The 15,379-nt window shown below is 56.2% G+C and overlaps 2 protein-coding genes across 9 annotated transcripts; both read right to left on the bottom strand.

The window, feature by feature from the left end:
• Window positions 1–296: 296 nt before the first annotated feature.
• Window positions 297–3,077, bottom strand: FAM98C (family with sequence similarity 98 member C). Of its 8 annotated transcripts, none has more exons than XM_032841779.1 (8): window positions 2,913–3,039; window positions 2,641–2,789; window positions 2,286–2,561; window positions 1,774–1,979; window positions 1,460–1,537; window positions 1,256–1,372; window positions 748–915; window positions 297–636 (listed from the first exon to the last, which is right to left on the bottom strand). In XM_032841779.1, exons 1-8 carry the CDS (start codon window positions 2,975–2,977, stop codon window positions 592–594), a joined length of 1,104 nt encoding a protein of 367 aa, XP_032697670.1. In that variant the 5' UTR covers window positions 2,978–3,039; the 3' UTR covers window positions 297–591. The 8 variants fall into 8 exon arrangements, 4 of the variants coding, with proteins under 4 accessions (XP_032697670.1, XP_032697671.1, XP_032697673.1 ...); XM_032841780.1 differs by having other exon boundaries at window positions 1,460–1,614; window positions 2,408–2,561; window positions 2,913–3,038; XM_032841782.1 differs by having other exon boundaries at window positions 1,460–1,506; window positions 2,408–2,561; window positions 2,913–3,037.
• A 1,866-nt stretch (window positions 3,078–4,943) lies between these two features.
• Window positions 4,944–14,860, bottom strand: SPRED3 (sprouty related EVH1 domain containing 3). The gene is given in 7 exon segments (XM_032841824.1): window positions 4,944–8,408; window positions 9,185–9,328; window positions 11,606–11,682; window positions 11,780–11,948; window positions 13,055–13,111; window positions 13,113–13,236; window positions 14,768–14,860. Coding segments are annotated over 6 exon segments (1,233 nt in total). The 5' UTR covers window positions 13,233–13,236; window positions 14,768–14,860; the 3' UTR covers window positions 4,944–7,742.
• Window positions 14,861–15,379: the final 519 nt, after the last annotated feature.

Below are 15,379 nucleotides of genomic sequence, written 5' to 3'. Positions count from 1 at the left end.
CAACTCCAGAAAAGCAGGGGTTTTATAATCTGTATTTTTTCACTGATGTATCCCTAGTGTTGAGAACAGGGCATGGCACATGGCAGGTACCTGAGAAGTCTTTGTTCAATGCCTACATGTCTCCTTCCCCGCGCCCCCAGGCCCCCAGGAAGGGAAAAACGTGTAGCTAAAGAGCAGAGGACTGTGAGGATCAGAGCAATAGGGGCCTGCTGAGACCCAGGGGACAAACACATCCCTACCCCTCCCCAAATCTGAGCACCCCAGACCTGCGCCCCGCAAGAGATAAGTCCTACAGCTGTCATCAATTAAATTTATTTTCCAGAGAACACGGTCCTTGTTGTGGAGTGGGGGATGTGGGGAGGACATGTGGGACCTTAGGAGCAGGAGATGTGGGGCCTGGAAGTCAGATGCCAAGAAAAACTCAAAGTGACTCCCAAGGATTACCAATGGCATGTCACAAAGGATCCCCCCACCCAACCACCAGTCCCCCTTTATTTCTTCTTCTTCTTGCGACCCCAGTTCTGGTGGCCTGCTTTTCGCCCACCTCCGTCCTCTCTTCTGCTCTGCCAGCTGGGCATGGGAGCCTCCAGCTCATTTGGACGGCCCCCCCCGGTCTGGCACATTGCCCATAAGCACCTGTGAGTTGATGAGACTTGAGTTTCAGGGAAGAAAAATGAACAAGGGGACCAGAGAGCCAAGTTTGAAGGCCAAGGATGTGGGGGCCCTTCCCCACTCCTAGGCACCCACCTTGTTGATGGCACAGCAGGTCCCTCGGCGGGCGGCCTTGCTGGTGGCTGGGACAAGACGAGACAGGTCTGCTCGGGCAGCCAGGACGTGTGCGATGGAGACATCTGATTCTGGGGTCAGAGCCTCTCGAATTGGGATCAGCACTGCCTTCATGGCTTCTCCTTGGGCCTGGGGAGGGGGGCATGGAGATGGTGGCCAAGAGCCCTCCCCAGGTGGGATCTGTCCCTTTGCAAGCATCTCTCTCTCTCTGCTTAGGGCCTCACCTCCCACATTCCTAAATATGAAGTATAGCTCTCAAGACACTCCCAGCTCGGAGCTGGGAATTCTAGAATGCCCTGGGCCTCTAAATTCTAGAATTTCCTGGAGGCCCTGAAATTCTAGAGCCCCAAACCTTACCAGATTCTAAGAAATTGCTATAAGATCATATTCCTGGCCCTCGTTCTTCCTTCCTGTAGTGGTAGCCCCCACAACTGGGCTTCCTGTTCCTATCCAAGTCCTTTTCCCACACCTCTGCCCGATCACTCCAGTGGAAAGACGATGTTGTGAGGTCCAGGCGTTTCAGGAGCAGGCAGCGGCGGCAGCAGTACTGGTCTCCCAACCTTTGGCACAGAGACTCCAGTGCCTCCTGGGGAAAAGGTCTCAGTCATGAGATGGGTCTCACTCCCATCTCCAGAGAAGGATGCTGTTGGTATACAGTCATACACGGTCTTACCCATCTGGGTGCATCCAGGGGGAAGCTGAGGAGGGGCTGCAGGCACCCTGGGGGCAGGGAAGGCAGCAGCTCAGAGATCTGACGGGAGAAGGGAGTCTGAGGTTGACCAGGCAGAAACCAGATGTACTTTCCGTGGATTCCAGTTCCCCATGGCCCTCAGGACCCAGGCCTTGGAATCAATAATGGTGGTCACAGCTCTAGAAAAACATCCCCGTGGCTGGGGCACTCCGGCCAGAACGAATTTTCGAGAAGGACTCTACCCCTACAACGAAAGTGGTGTGGCCCCAGTACGGAAGGGACCTCCAGCTCTCTACCTTGTCGTGTAACTCCCACAGCAGCCGGCTGGCGGCGGTCCCAGGCTTCGGCCTGGGCAGCCCCAGAGCTCGGAGGGTAAGGACCAGTTCCTGAACCATGCCAGCTCCCTCCTCTACCCCCTCCCCACAGGGCGGTGCGGGGCTGGGATCCAGCCGGCGATACAGACAGAGGAGGCGGGCAGCCTGGAGCTCCGAGCAGAGAAAGCCTAAAAGGGAAAGGAAGTGTTGCAATCAAGGAGGGCTGCCGTCCCACCGACCCGGGTCAAAAAGCTCCAGCTGGTTCAAAACCTCCAGGCTTCCAATCCTCAGGCCTTCTAGTTCCGCCCACCTAGAACCCTGGCAGCACCTCCAGGATGAGCTCCACCCACTCGGAGCCCCAGTCCCCCATTCGGAGCTCCAGTCCCCCGCTCGGACTGCGAACCCCGCCCACATCAGGACCACCTGGCCGGCTACATCAAATCCAACCCACTCGAGCTTCCAGACACTTGGGCCAAAATTCGAACCCCATCCACCTCGAACCCTCTCGCCCCCCTCAATTCTAACCACGCCCCCCTGGAGGGGGCGAACCCTGGCTCCGCTCGGCTGTGCTGAGCCCGCCCCTCCGGAGGCAAGAGAGCCAAGTAGCCTCGCCCACTTCCGCATCCCCGGCTCACGCAGCAGACGAAGGCACGCGCTGGGATCCCGCAGCGCCGCCGCGCCCTCTCCGCCGCAGAGCGCGCGGTCTGGGCAATGCAACTCCTGCAGCAGGCCGGGCAACTGTCGCAGGAATTCCTCCTCCGCGTCGGGGCCTGCAGGAGGCCGGAGAAGTCAGGCCGCGGCGGCGACCCCCGCAACCCCACCCCTCCGGGCAGCCCGCTCCACACGTACCGTCGCCGGCCCTCAGCGCCTCCGCGCTCTCTCCTCTCTCCCGCTCCAGGGCGCCCAGAGACGCCAGCTCCGCCGCCAGCCGCGCGCACAGCGCCCTGAAGTTTGGACACGAGGGGCCCAGAGACGGCGCCCCCGAGAAGCCCTCATACCTGTGGCAGGACGAGGCAGCAGGAGGGGGTTGGGAAGGCCCTCAGAGCAATTTCTGAGGGCAAACCTGTCCCTTCCCGTATCCTCGCCTCCACCCCCCCCTTACCACACACCATTCCCCTTACCCCAAGGCCAGCAGGTCCCGGGCCACTGAGGCCCCCTCCCGCGCTTCCGCCTCCGCCCCCTCCATGAAAGCGTAGCCTCCTCGCCAGGCGCGCGCCCCCTGCCGGCCGGCGGGAGGCCCCGCCCCAGGAGCGGCGTGCGCGGTCGGCGCCCTGCAGGCTCCGACCAATCAGCCCCTAAGGGCCTTCGGCGTTCCGATTGGTGCAGGCGGCCGCAGAGCCCGCCCCCAGGTCAGCAGGCGCGTTGAGCTAGAGCGCGGTGGTTCCGGTAACCCAGTCTAGACCGTGGAAAAGCCCCGGGTCTGTAAATCCGCGCGTGCATTCAGGATCCCAGCTGTCGCGACAGACCAGCGGGTGTCGCTATTGCAGCGACTTAGAAACAGCTTTTTTTTTTTTTTTTTTCTCAGTCTCGCTCAGATGCCCTCTGCTCTTGAGGCAGATTCTAGTGTTCTCCGAACTCCGCTCCAAGTGCATTAACTTATTTCCTCCTTTCCAGCGTAGGGTTGGAATTACGTCAGGGACTCAGGAAGCCCGGCTCGCCCCCTCACACACACCCGCCCTCCTCATCGATCACAATGCATCAGTGGAGCCTTCACCCCTCTTTCTCCCTAGGTCTTGGAGAGGTAACAGGTGCAATATACTGTCGTGATAAAGAGAATGCTCCCTGGGAGTCAGGCACACAAGGGTTAGGGCTTGATTCTACCACTCCCCACCTCTGTGTCCCCGCCAAATTGCTTCCCATCTGTAGAATGGGAATAAAACTTACCTTTTAAGAGTTGTGAGGATGACAGTCCTGTATGTAAATGTTTAGAAGATATATAGGGGTACTCAGTTAAACCATATGTTGAACATTTTGTGCTACTAGGCTAAGTATCTTAGATCCGTTTTAGGGAGGAGAAACGGAGGTTCAGACAGGCTAAATCAGAGTGAATGTGTGGTGGTGCTAGGACTCAAATTCACATCTGACTCCAAAGTCCATGCTTTTAATCACTTAACCTAGTACTGTTATACTGTTACTGTTTTGGTTGCTGTTGTTAAAATTATAATTCTCTATAGTACTACCTACCCCAAGGCTGGGTACTGGTACCTTTGTTGACCTTAATAAAACATTAAAAATTGCTCAAGTCAAAACCGTGGAATCGCAGCCTTGATTCTTTTCTTCTTTGCAAGCTCTTCATCTACATTTGCGGATTCTACCTTCAAAATGGATTAATTACCTTGCCCACTTCTCCCTGCCCCCACTGTTCTCACCCTGATCTCCTGTACCCTTGTCCTCCCCCTGGAGGATCACAGCAGTCTTCTCCCTGCTCCCTCCCCAGCCACCCACCCCCAACTGTCTGTTCCCCATGGGCAATCAGAGGTAGTATGTAAACACCTGAGTCAGGTCACAGCCCTCCCATGCTTGGAGCCTTGCAGTAACTCCAGCTCACTCAGGGTGACCAGCAACATCCATGCAATGGCTCTCAAGGACCCACAGATGTGCCGTGTCTCCTCTCCCCCCTCATCCCCTAAATACCTTCCTCCCCGCTTTGTCCCCTCCAGACACTCCCTCCCTTGAAGTCCCTCAGACTTACCTAGACATGCTAGACACACCCCTTTACCTAGAATGTTCTTCCTACAGACATCCACAGGACTCCCTCACCTCCTTCAAGGCTTTATTCAAATGCCAGCTCCCTGGTGACCCTGACTAGAAATGACTGTATCCCCCATCTCCACTTTACTTTTCTCTACAGCGCATACCATTTCTAACATGTCATTTATTGTCTCCACTGTAAAGTTCATAAGCTGCTCGTGGGGAAGGATTTTTGTCTGTTCTGTTCGATGCCTTGTCCTTGGTGCTGAGAACAGAGCCTGGCATATGACGGATGTTCGGTCAGTGTACTTGAGTGACTAAATGTATAAAACTCAGCCGGAGGGTCTGCTTGGGACTAAAGGATGTGAAGGAGAAAGGACAAATCTGGTAAGCGACTGGTTTGGTGGTTCAGGAAGGTGAGTGGATGGGGTGCATCAATGCAAATAAAGGACACAGGCTGAGACTTTGTCACAGACATTTCTTGGAGCGAATAACTCATGCCCCCTCCCCAATGACAAGGCTGGGTCTTTGGCTCCCATCCTCCCCCGCCATGGCAGCCTGCACTGATGATAACAATATTGAGGTCACAGACTGGCTTGGAATCAAGATCAGGAAGATAAATGTCGGGGTGCCTCCCCCAAATCTGGGGGCCAAGCATCCAATCTGAGGGGCAAGCAGCTGGGAAATTGGGCCTGGGGGCTCCAGGGTCTGAGGTCTTCCTGGCTCCCAGGGTCAGCCCTCCATACACCCCTGATTTGGGGGTGATGAAGAGTAATCATGGATCAGAGGTGGGTATCAGCAGGGAGCAGGACTGGGAGACCTGGGAGAGGCGGTGCTGGGAGGTGGGGGCTGGGGGAAACTTCCCCAACTCCCACCGCTTCATCCGCAGATCCCACAGCACCTTACAGCACTCTGGTCCCCGTCCCACCCCTCCCCAAAACGAGGTAGGTTAAGAATGGAGCTTCCCCCCGCCCACCACGGAAGGGAGGAGACCGAGGCACAGAGAAGGGGATGGGGACCCAGGCCGCCCCAGCCCCCGGTCCCTCCGCCCTCAGCTCTGGTGGGTCTGCCAGTGACAAGAGCTGGGCAGAGTGGGGATAGGAGGGACATCCCCCTTTTCTCTCACCCATCCCAGGGTCTGGTTGGGAGAGCGGAATCTCACAGGTTCCGGATGTAATAAATAGTTAATAATTTAAAGGAAGTGACAGAAGGATCTAGCCCTCTGACCCCCTTGACCTATCCCTTGAAACCCCTACAAGGCCATCCAAGTCTGAGTAATGAAGAAAGGTAAATGCACATTTCCAGATGCTTGGGACCACAGGCAGGTCCCAAGCCCATACAGCATTGAAATTGTCTTGTTCCCAAGACCTTGATCCTCTGCTTCAGGCCATCTGAAGGCCATCTTCAGGCCATCATCATATCTGAGGTACCCTGAAAGTCCCATTCCACTCAGGGAAAAGAGACTGTGGCATCACAGAGGGCCATGAAACCGGCTTTCAAGCTTCACAAAGCTACCCCCAACTCTGAGATGGAAGGGAAGGGGTTAACAGGGCAGAACATAAAAAGCTTGGACTAGGGCTGGGGCTTAAGGTTGGCCTTGGGGTAGAGTGCAAAGGGAGTGAGTGTGTGTGTGTGTGTGTGTGTGTGTCCACTCTGTGCACTGTGCAGCCAGCAGAGTGTGGTGTGCATTCCAGCCACCCCCATCTTGACTGTGTGTCTTTGCTTAGCAAACAGTTTGCACCGTCATCTATGACAATGCTGGGTCCTAGAGATGGACGTGGAGTTCTGGGATGCTCCTGGAACCCAGAAACATGAGCTCAAGATGATGGGGTTTGTTTTTTGTTTTTACCGTAGTAAAGGAGTAGTTCTGTGAGATGCTGGGGGCTTGGGATGGGGCCCTTAAAGTTCAAATTCGGAGGTCTGGGACCTTGGGGTTTCAGGAGCTTATGGACAGCAGGATTCAAGGGCAGCAGGTATCAGGAAATATCAGGCTGAAGAGGTCTGAGTCCACAGAAATCTGGGATCTGAAGGTGCTACTGTCCTGAAGCACCTCAGTTGTCTCTGGTGTGGACAGACCAAGGTCTTGAGTTAGGGACAATCTCAATGTTGTGTAGGCTTAAGCCCTGAATTTGGGGGACCAATGGCACCTTGGGGTCTTGGGACCAGTGCTCCCAAAGCACCTCGGGGTCATTCAGGAGCTGGGGGCCAAGGGGTGAGAGGCCTGTGTTGCCATGAACATCCCATCATCTGGGAGATGAGCTTCCAGCCTTGAGGGGATTGGGGATCTGTGGGTACAAAGCAGCCAAAGATTCCAGGCCATTCTGGGGCTTGAAATCCGAGTCTAAGAGATTTTGAAAGAGGGTTATCTGAGGACTTGAGACCAGTGCCTTGGGCCCTAAGGGGTTGGGGGCCTTCAATACTACATCTGGGAGTATTAGGCACCTCAGAATCTATGTATGAGATCCAAAGCTCTGGGAACACTGGCTTGGGATGAGTGGGTCTACAGAGGTCTTTGATCCTTGGTTCCCAGAGCATCCTGGAGTCTGACATCTAGATCTTGGTGGGGAAAACACGGGGAGGCTCAGAGATGAGTCTTGCAAGTCATTTTGGGCAGAGAACATGTGTCTGGGCACACCTATGGACTCAGGGCATCTTGAGAGGGTTTTTGGTGCCTCTAGGGTCCTAGGGGGCTACAAGACTATCTCAGATATGGGTACCCCAAGTTTTAGGTGAGCATTCAGGGACCATTTGGGGTGCATCTGGGTTCTATGGTCTCAAGATCCGGGAGTTAATTGTATGAAGGCAGGGTCAGGTTATCGACAGGTCCTGACTCACTGTAATCTGAGGGCTCATGTGTCAGGCATCATAGGGTCTGGGTTGGTTATTTCAACAGGGAGTCGGGGTTCAGGGCCCTGCGTCTCTTGGGGATACATGTGCTTCCCAGCCTGCCTGAGGTGAAGGGTTTGGGGATGCCTGGAGTCTCCCCAGTCTAGGTCAGGGAGGGGGTTGGTGGCAGGATGGGGGTGCCAGAACTCAGGGTGCCTGGGACCTCTTGGACAGACATCCCAATGAAGCTGGGTCTGGGGTCTCTCAGTCCTAGGTTTGGGGTCCAGGTTCCAGGTCTGGGGTCTCTCAATCCAAACTCAAGCTCCAAGTTCCGGGTGTGCCTAGGTTTGGGTTTGGGGGTCCGAACGGAGTCCAGGGTCCTGGACCCTCATTTTGGGGTCCTTGGTGCAGCTACCGGACCCACCAGGCCGTTCTCACCGCGCCGCCTCCTCGTGGCGACCCCCGCAGCCTGCGCAGCCACATCGCGCCGCGACCCAGTGGCAGGCGCGCAGGGGCGCATAGCAGCAGAGGCAGGGCACAGCCAGGGAGAGCGCGGCCAGCGCGGCCCAGCGCGCCGCGGGACGCGGGTGGCCTGGCTCGCAGGCGCACGGGTCCGAGAAGTCACCCTCCGCGTCCGACAGGCAGTGGTAGAGCAAGCTCTCGGCGCACCACAGGCAACTGAGCCGGCGCACCAGCAGGCGACCCGGGTCCGGGGCTTCCGCGCAGCGACCACCACGCCCATCCGCGCGGCGGCGGAAGAGCGCCCGGCAGTGCACGCAGCGCGCCGCCTCCTCCGCCTCGGGGGAAACCTTGGCAGGCGCAGGGGCAGGGCCGGGACCCGGGGGTGGGCGAGCAGGGGGCGCTGGAGGCGCAGCCTCGGCGAGAGGGGCGGGTAGTGCGGCAGGGGGCCCCAGGGCTGTGCCCCTCAACGCGCCGGTCTTGGCGAAGCGCACGACGCAGGTGGACAGGGCGAGGGGTGCGGGCGGCCCGGCGCGCCGGTAATCCTCATAGCCACGGCCACCCCAGCCCGGGCCCCCTGCCCCAGTGAGGGGCTCTGAGGGCTCCGGAATCCCCGTGAACGGTAGGAGCGGAGGGTAGCTCTGTGGGGTGAAGGGATAGAACAGGTTAGCAGGGTCTGTGATCCCTCACGCTCCACCACAATCCATCCCAGTCTCAGAAGACTTGAGAATCCAAAGACCCAGCCTTCAGGCCTCATTCATCTTAGGAAGCTGCCCCGGGATCCTGAGTGTCTGGGTCTGGCATTCAGACTTCCAAGCCTCCAGCCCAATCCTCTCAAATCCAAGAACAGACCAAAGAATCCAGGCACCAAGCCCACACCTTAAGGACCCAGTGATCCAGGCTCTCAGCCCTGTCCTCTCTCAAGACCCAGGAAGTCCCAACACCCAGACCCCCCCTACTCCCAGATCCGGGAGCTTGGGACCTCAGCCATGTCCTTCAGGACACAGGAATCCAGTCCCCAGGGAGCTTAGCCCCCTTGGAGTCCATGCCCCACCTAATGAATTAACCAATCTAAAGAACTCCTTCCGCAAGTATGAAAAACTCCCTAATATACTCGAAGAATTGTCTAAGTCACCCCCTAAGCCCCTCTGATTCAGAACTCAGAACTTTCCAAAATCTCCAAGAGCGCAGGACACACAGAGAAAGCCCACACAGACGCTCCAAGGAACCTAAGTCCCCAGGCACCCTCTCCACCATCACTGCCACGAACTCAAGCCAACCATCCCTGAGGATCTGTCTGCAGTCTCTTGTCCTTCTGGGGTCTCAGCGCCCACCTACCTCTGGACCCCAGCACCCTTCCCCACTTCCTCCCCACCCCCACGAGCCCCAGACTTCCAGTGGAGGCAGGAGGTCGCACCTGAGTGGAGGAGCGGCGGCGCTGGGGGGATGTAGCTGGCCCGAAGCCAGAAGCTGACTCCACCGTGATGATAGTGGCCGCCGCGGCGGTGGGAGGCGTCTCCTGGTGGCTGTGACTGGAGGAGGACTCGCTGTCCACATGGGACTGGGGGAGAGTGGCGGCCTCAGAGCCGGACCCCCGGCACAGCTGATGCCCTCACATAGACCCCCTCCCATGGCAAGCGAGAGCTGCGGCCAGACAGGCCTCGGTGCAAGCCCCGGCTCTGCCACTGACTGGTTGTGTGACCTCCGGCAAGTGAGCTCATCTCTTTGAGCCTCAGTTTCCTTCTCTGTAAAATGGGGATCATAATAGTGTCTATTCATAAGGATGTGGTTAGGACCCACTGTACAGGGCATAACACATGCCTAAACAACAGGAAGAGCTGGAAATGGTCACTGTTCTCAAAGACCCCTTCATCTTTATCTGCTCAGCTCGCTCGCTGACCTACGGAACAACCAAATATCTTTCCCCTTCTCAGAACCCCTCTCCCTTGGCCAGTCGGCCACGTTCCTGACTCATTCCCATCCCCAGATCTTGACTGGGTTCCCTGCCACCCAACAGGAAGGTGTTCCTTCCCAGCCAAACCACCTGTCCTTTACAAAGGGAAATGTCACTTCTCAGACCCTCAGTTTCTGTAGCTTGGGCGGGGGTCATCATTCTGACTTCATCCATGTATCTTCAGTAAACATTCATTGAGCACCTACGGCATGCCAGGCTCACACAAGGCCATTGCAAGGATGTAAGATGGAGCATGGGAAGTCCAGCATCTTTCTTGAGTAAGCACCAAATACATGGGACCTGTCCACGAGATTTCTGTGGCCCCATCTGCCTCTCCCTCCACCCTGCGATTCCCACTTTTCTGCCCAGGGAACCAGTTTTGTTCTTCTAAGTCTCAGCAACTCCCACTTGTTCCCAGCAAAGGCCAAATCACATCTGACATTATGTGCATTTATTCATTCAATAAATGTACTTGACACATATTTACTGAACACTTACTGTATACCAGGCACTGTTTTAGGTCTCAGACATGCAGCAAGAAAGCAACAAAAGATCCTTTGCCCTCCTGGAGCTGGAATTCTAGCAATAAGCTAACAGATAAGAAACTGTCTATACTAGGGCACTGGGGTGGCTCAGTCGATTAAGCAGTTAAGCATCTGCCTTTGGCTCAGGTCATGGTCCCCGGCTTAGGTCATGGTCCCCAGGTCCTGGGATTGAGCCTCTAGTTGGGCTCCCTGCTGTGCGAGGAGCTTGCTTCTCTCTTTCTCCGCCACCCCCCATGTTCTCTCTTGCTATCTCTCTCTCAAATAAATAAAGTCTTAAAAAAAAAAAAAAAGAAAGAAAAAGAAAACTGTCTGTAGGAAGGAAATAAGAAAAATATCTTAGAAGATGGGAAAAAATTAGAACAGGATAGGAAGCATTGGGACATCACAATTTTGAACAGCTTACTGAGGAAGAGCCTCACTAAGAAGGAGATATGTGTATAAAACCCTGAAGGAAGTAAGGGGATGAGGCATGTGAAAATTTGGGGAAGAGTATTCCAAGACAGAAGTAACAGCCAGTGCAAAGGCCTTGAGACAGGAACATACCTGCCGTGTTGGAGTAACAGTGAGGAGGCTAGTGTGGCTGGAGCACAGTGAGCAAAAGGGAGAACAGGGGGGCTAAATGGCCTGGGATCTTATATGCTTTGTCCTTTACCCTGAGTGAGATGGACCCCTGAAAGGGTTCTGAGTGGAGGGATGGCCACAATCTTAGATGTCAATAGGGTCCCTCTGGCTGCATGTGAGGAATTTCTAGACAGTAGGAAATAGGAGGGGGACAGTTAACAATAAGAGGCTGGCGAGATGCTCTGGTTGGCAGATGAGGTTGGACAGTACCAGGCTGGAGGCAGATTCTAGTCATTTTGAAGGCGAAGCCAATATTTGATGAGAGATTAGATGAAGAGCATAAAAAAGGACAAAAGTCAACGATGACTTCAAGGTTGGTACCCTGAGTAACTGGGAGGATGAACTTGTCATTAATTTGTTCACTATAAAAATATGGCTTATCTTTTTTTTCTTTTATCTTTTTCTTAAATTTTCTGCCTTTCCACACTAGAATAGAAGCTCCATGAGGAAAGGGACTTTGTTTTGTTCACTGATGTATCCCCAGTGCCTAAAACACTACTTATTTACAGGTGCTCAATAAATACTCTTGAATGAATATGTGACCCACAACAGAATAGGAAAGCTAGGATAACAGGCATTACGCTGATATTAATAGTTTGGGCCCAAATTTGAGTCCCCAGCATGTGGCATGCTGCCTGATACACAAGAGATGCTCAAGAATGTTTGGAGAATAGAAATAATCCCCTGCCCTCCCAGCAGAGTGGTGTCCTGGACTCACCGTCAGAGGGCAGGGGGTCTCTGCTGTGTCCTGGGAAGGGGAGGAGGAAGAGGAGGAGGAAGAGGGGGTAAGCGAGCCTGGGGCAGGAAGAGAGGCAGATAGTGAGTTCCCTGGGTCCCAGCTTCTCCCACAGTCCCGCCATATCCTCCAGCACCCACTGCCTGTGCCACTCACCTCGACCCAGCGCAGCCAGCGCAGCCAGCAGGCTCTTCTGGAACTCATCAGCCTCCGCGGGACTCTGGAACGTCAGTCCAAACTTGCAGTCACCCAGGCTCCAGTGATGGAAGATGGGGTTCACTTTGTTGTAAACCAAGCCTGGCCTCAGGGTACACTCCAAGGTGGTCTGAGGGGTGGTAAGAGGGGGTCAGGTCAGCAGCCCCCTTCCAGCCATGCCTGTGACTTCCTCTCACCCCTCTGCCTAGCTGCATACCTCAGCATCCCACAAACTTCATTTGTCAATCCTAGGTGTACCCCTGAACCCTGATCAACAACCCAACACCACTTCCCAATTTTATTGAGCACACCTCTGATATCCCAATATTTCCCACCAAGTCCCTTGAACCCTATATTTTCCTCATACCCCCTTCTGATAACCCAATGTCCCTCCTTCTGACTCAGTAATACTCCCTGAACTTTACTGAACAGCGCAGAATATTACCATTAATCTCCTTCTGATGCCCCAACAATCTCCCAAAATGCTACCTCAAAATTCTTATCAACTCCCATAGCTTTCCCCTTGGACGCTGGTCAACACCCTAGGTGTTTCCTCACATCCTTGCCCAACATCACCATATTCCTTCACACCAGTTCAAATCCCCCTACATTGTTCCTTCCGACCCCTGCTCTGAAATGCAAGCCGTCCCCCAAGCCTTTTCAAATAATCCAAGTCTTTCTACCACACCCCCAGCTGAAACGTCAACACTGTCCTTCCAAATCATGCCAGGCAGCCCAGAATATTCCTGCTGAACCCACATATAGGATTGTAAACCCTATCTGACCCATCCAGATGGTCCCCCACCAAATGCCTCCATATACTTAGAGCAGACAGGGGCTGGTGGTGTAGGGCCTCCTGGTAAGGATCTCTGAGCAAGATGGAGCCACCGGAGGGTTCTGAGCAGAGGGAAGGACATGTTCTGAGTCAGGTGTTAGCAGGGCCCCTGCAGAACAGACTGAGGTTGGGGGATGGAGCAGGAGCAGGGCAAGACCAGGGAGGAGGCTGCCCTGATGGCCCTTTGGACAATGGCAGTGGACAGGCCCTGCTTGATACCCCCAGATATTCTCAGAACGCCCAATTGTTCTCCATCAGACAGATATTTGGTTCCAAACTACGTCCCACACCCCGGCTTGATTCTGGGCTGGGAGATGACCTGACCTCATCTCTGCACTCCCAGACCCATCCCCTTACTTCCCCCACACCCCACCCTACCCCCACGCCCCAGGGTGGCTCACTTTCTGGTCCCGAAGGCGCTCCCCGTGGATGACGTAGTGCCCCTGGCGGGCCCCCCCCCTCGGGCCTGGCCCCTCGGACCCGACAAACGCTCACCTGGCTGAGGCCCCCGCCCCCCACAGGCAGCCAGCCCCCACTGGAGTCATCTCGGGCCATCACCACGGCTCGGACCTGAACCATGTACCTGGAGGGGGTGGGGAAATGGGTACAATACAGTCAGTGTGCTGCAGTGCTGTTCTCCCATTCAGCGTTCCCCCAACCCTCATCCCCCACCCTCATCCCCCATCTTCATCCCTCAGGTCTGGATCCACTACACTCGCAGGCAATGATTCTCACTTTCTCTGACATGCCTGCCTTCTCCTCCCCATGCCCACCTTCTTCCAGCATGGCTTCTTTCTTCCTCATGCCATCTCTTTTCTCCTATGCTCATCTTCTCCACATCTACCTGTCCTCTCCATACCCACCTTCATCTGTTTCCCCATCGTTCCCATCCTGACCCCCATAGCCTCAGTTTTCCACTTCCCTTCCCCCTCCAGCTCTTCCCCTATCAACCCAGTCTCCTTCTCATCCCTCAGCACATTCCCACAGCCCCACCCATCGTTCCCCCTCACAGCTGGGTGCCTGCGCATATGTATTTTCTTAGAGCCCATCAACTCAGCTCCAGATCCCCCCTACACTGTCTCCACACTCTGCCGCCCAGGCCACTGGCTGGGTGAGAAACCCAGGCTCTCTTCCCCCCCCACCCCTTCCCGGATTTATGAATGAGACCGGATGCAAAGCTCACTGAGTCACCCAGCAACGGGAGATGGGCAGGGAGAAGCGAGAGAACCAGAAATGGCCAGAGAGAGGCCGAAAGGGAGATGGAGGCAGAAGAAGCCAGGAACGGGCGACCGAGAACGGGCGACCGAGACACAACCAGAGTGCGTTTCATTCACAAAAATCAAGCCTGCTCCCTCAGGTCCCAGCCGAAGGAAGGCAAGGGGGAGAGATTGAGGGGAGGTGAAGAATTGATCCCTCCTCCTCCCCCCCCCCGCCCCAGCATCCTTCAGAACCTTCTTACCCCGCCCCCCAGCTCAGGGGACGTAGCCCTCCGCCCAGTAATCGGGATCAGCGTCCAGCCCCTCACTACCACATAGCGCAGGGACCCTGGCGTCTCAACCTTAGGGACCCAGGCAACGAGCTCTAGCCCCTTCCCCCACCTGCAGGCTGTCGGTTTTCCCCGGCCCTTTGGGAGGGGAAGGGGCGGTCGCAGCGCCCCCAGCCCCCTTTTCTCAATGGGATGGGATTTTGTGAATGAGCAGTCACGTGATGCTGCTTCCTTTGTCCGCCCGCCTCCCCCGACAACAGGTGAAGCAGAGAAAGAGGGCAGGGGTCCCCCAGGGCCTAGCTGGGATGGGACGCCGGGATTTCTGAATGCCCTATGCTCTCCATACATCTGTTTCCCTGGGGGAGTGGTCCCCAGAGTTCCTCAGTGGTGGGGGTCCAGTTCGGAATTTTATGAATGGGGCGTCCTCGCAGAAGTCCAGGCCCCCAAATGGAGACTGGTACCCCAAATGGCTGCCGCGCAGTTTGGGGGCCCCCACCCCCTTGTCCCTCCAGCCGCGGTCCGGGGGGGCGCCCCGGTGGGCAGGAGGCGCAGCGCGGTCCAGGCCGCCCCCTCACCAAGACAGGCAGTCTGTCAGCCCCCGCCCCCTCGCCCCCCCTTTGGCACCTGCCTGGGAGGCTCCGGCCGGGCTCCGAGCGGCGGCGACTTGGCCTCCTCCTCCTCCTCCTCCTGTTCGCTCCGGCTCCCTCGCTGGCTCCAGCGGCGCTAGAGACGGGAACCGGGAGCCGGGGCGACGGGGGAGGGAGGGGGAACCTGGAAGATGGGTGAGGGGGAGGGGGCGGCTTGGGGGAGGGGTAAGCGCGAGGCGGCGTACTTGCCCGCTGGGTCCTAGAGCCCGCCACTGTCTACAGAGAACAGGCCCCCAGCCCCCATTTTCTCAGTACCCAGAAAAGATCCCCCACTTTCCCACCTATTCGAGCCACTGATCCCTGAGGATGTGGTGAAAGGTCCGGGACATGGCCGGGTCTCAGGGTTCTAAAGAGGTGAGGGTCTTTGCTTTGGGTTCTAAATGGGAGGAGCTGAGTACCTGGTAGAGTTCGAAAAGGGGTGGGGCGAGATGGGAGCATTCGCAAGGGGGCGGGGTCGGAGGGCCTTGGAAAGGAGAGTCGGTGAGGACGCCGAGGGCGCGTACAAGCGCTTGCGTCATGGAAGGGGCGGCTCCGCAGTGGATGGGCCTTCTAGGCAGGCCCAAAGAAAGTGAGGGTCTTTGGAAGAGATGTTG

The sequence above is a fragment of the Lontra canadensis genome, unplaced genomic scaffold (genome assembly GCF_010015895.1).
Source record: "Lontra canadensis isolate GAN:19392208 unplaced genomic scaffold, GSC_riverotter_1.0 scaffold125, whole genome shotgun sequence".
NCBI lineage: Eukaryota > Metazoa > Chordata > Mammalia > Carnivora > Mustelidae > Lontra > Lontra canadensis.
Note: the sequence above shows the minus strand (reverse complement) of the source record. Positions and strands in the feature narration are given on the sequence as shown.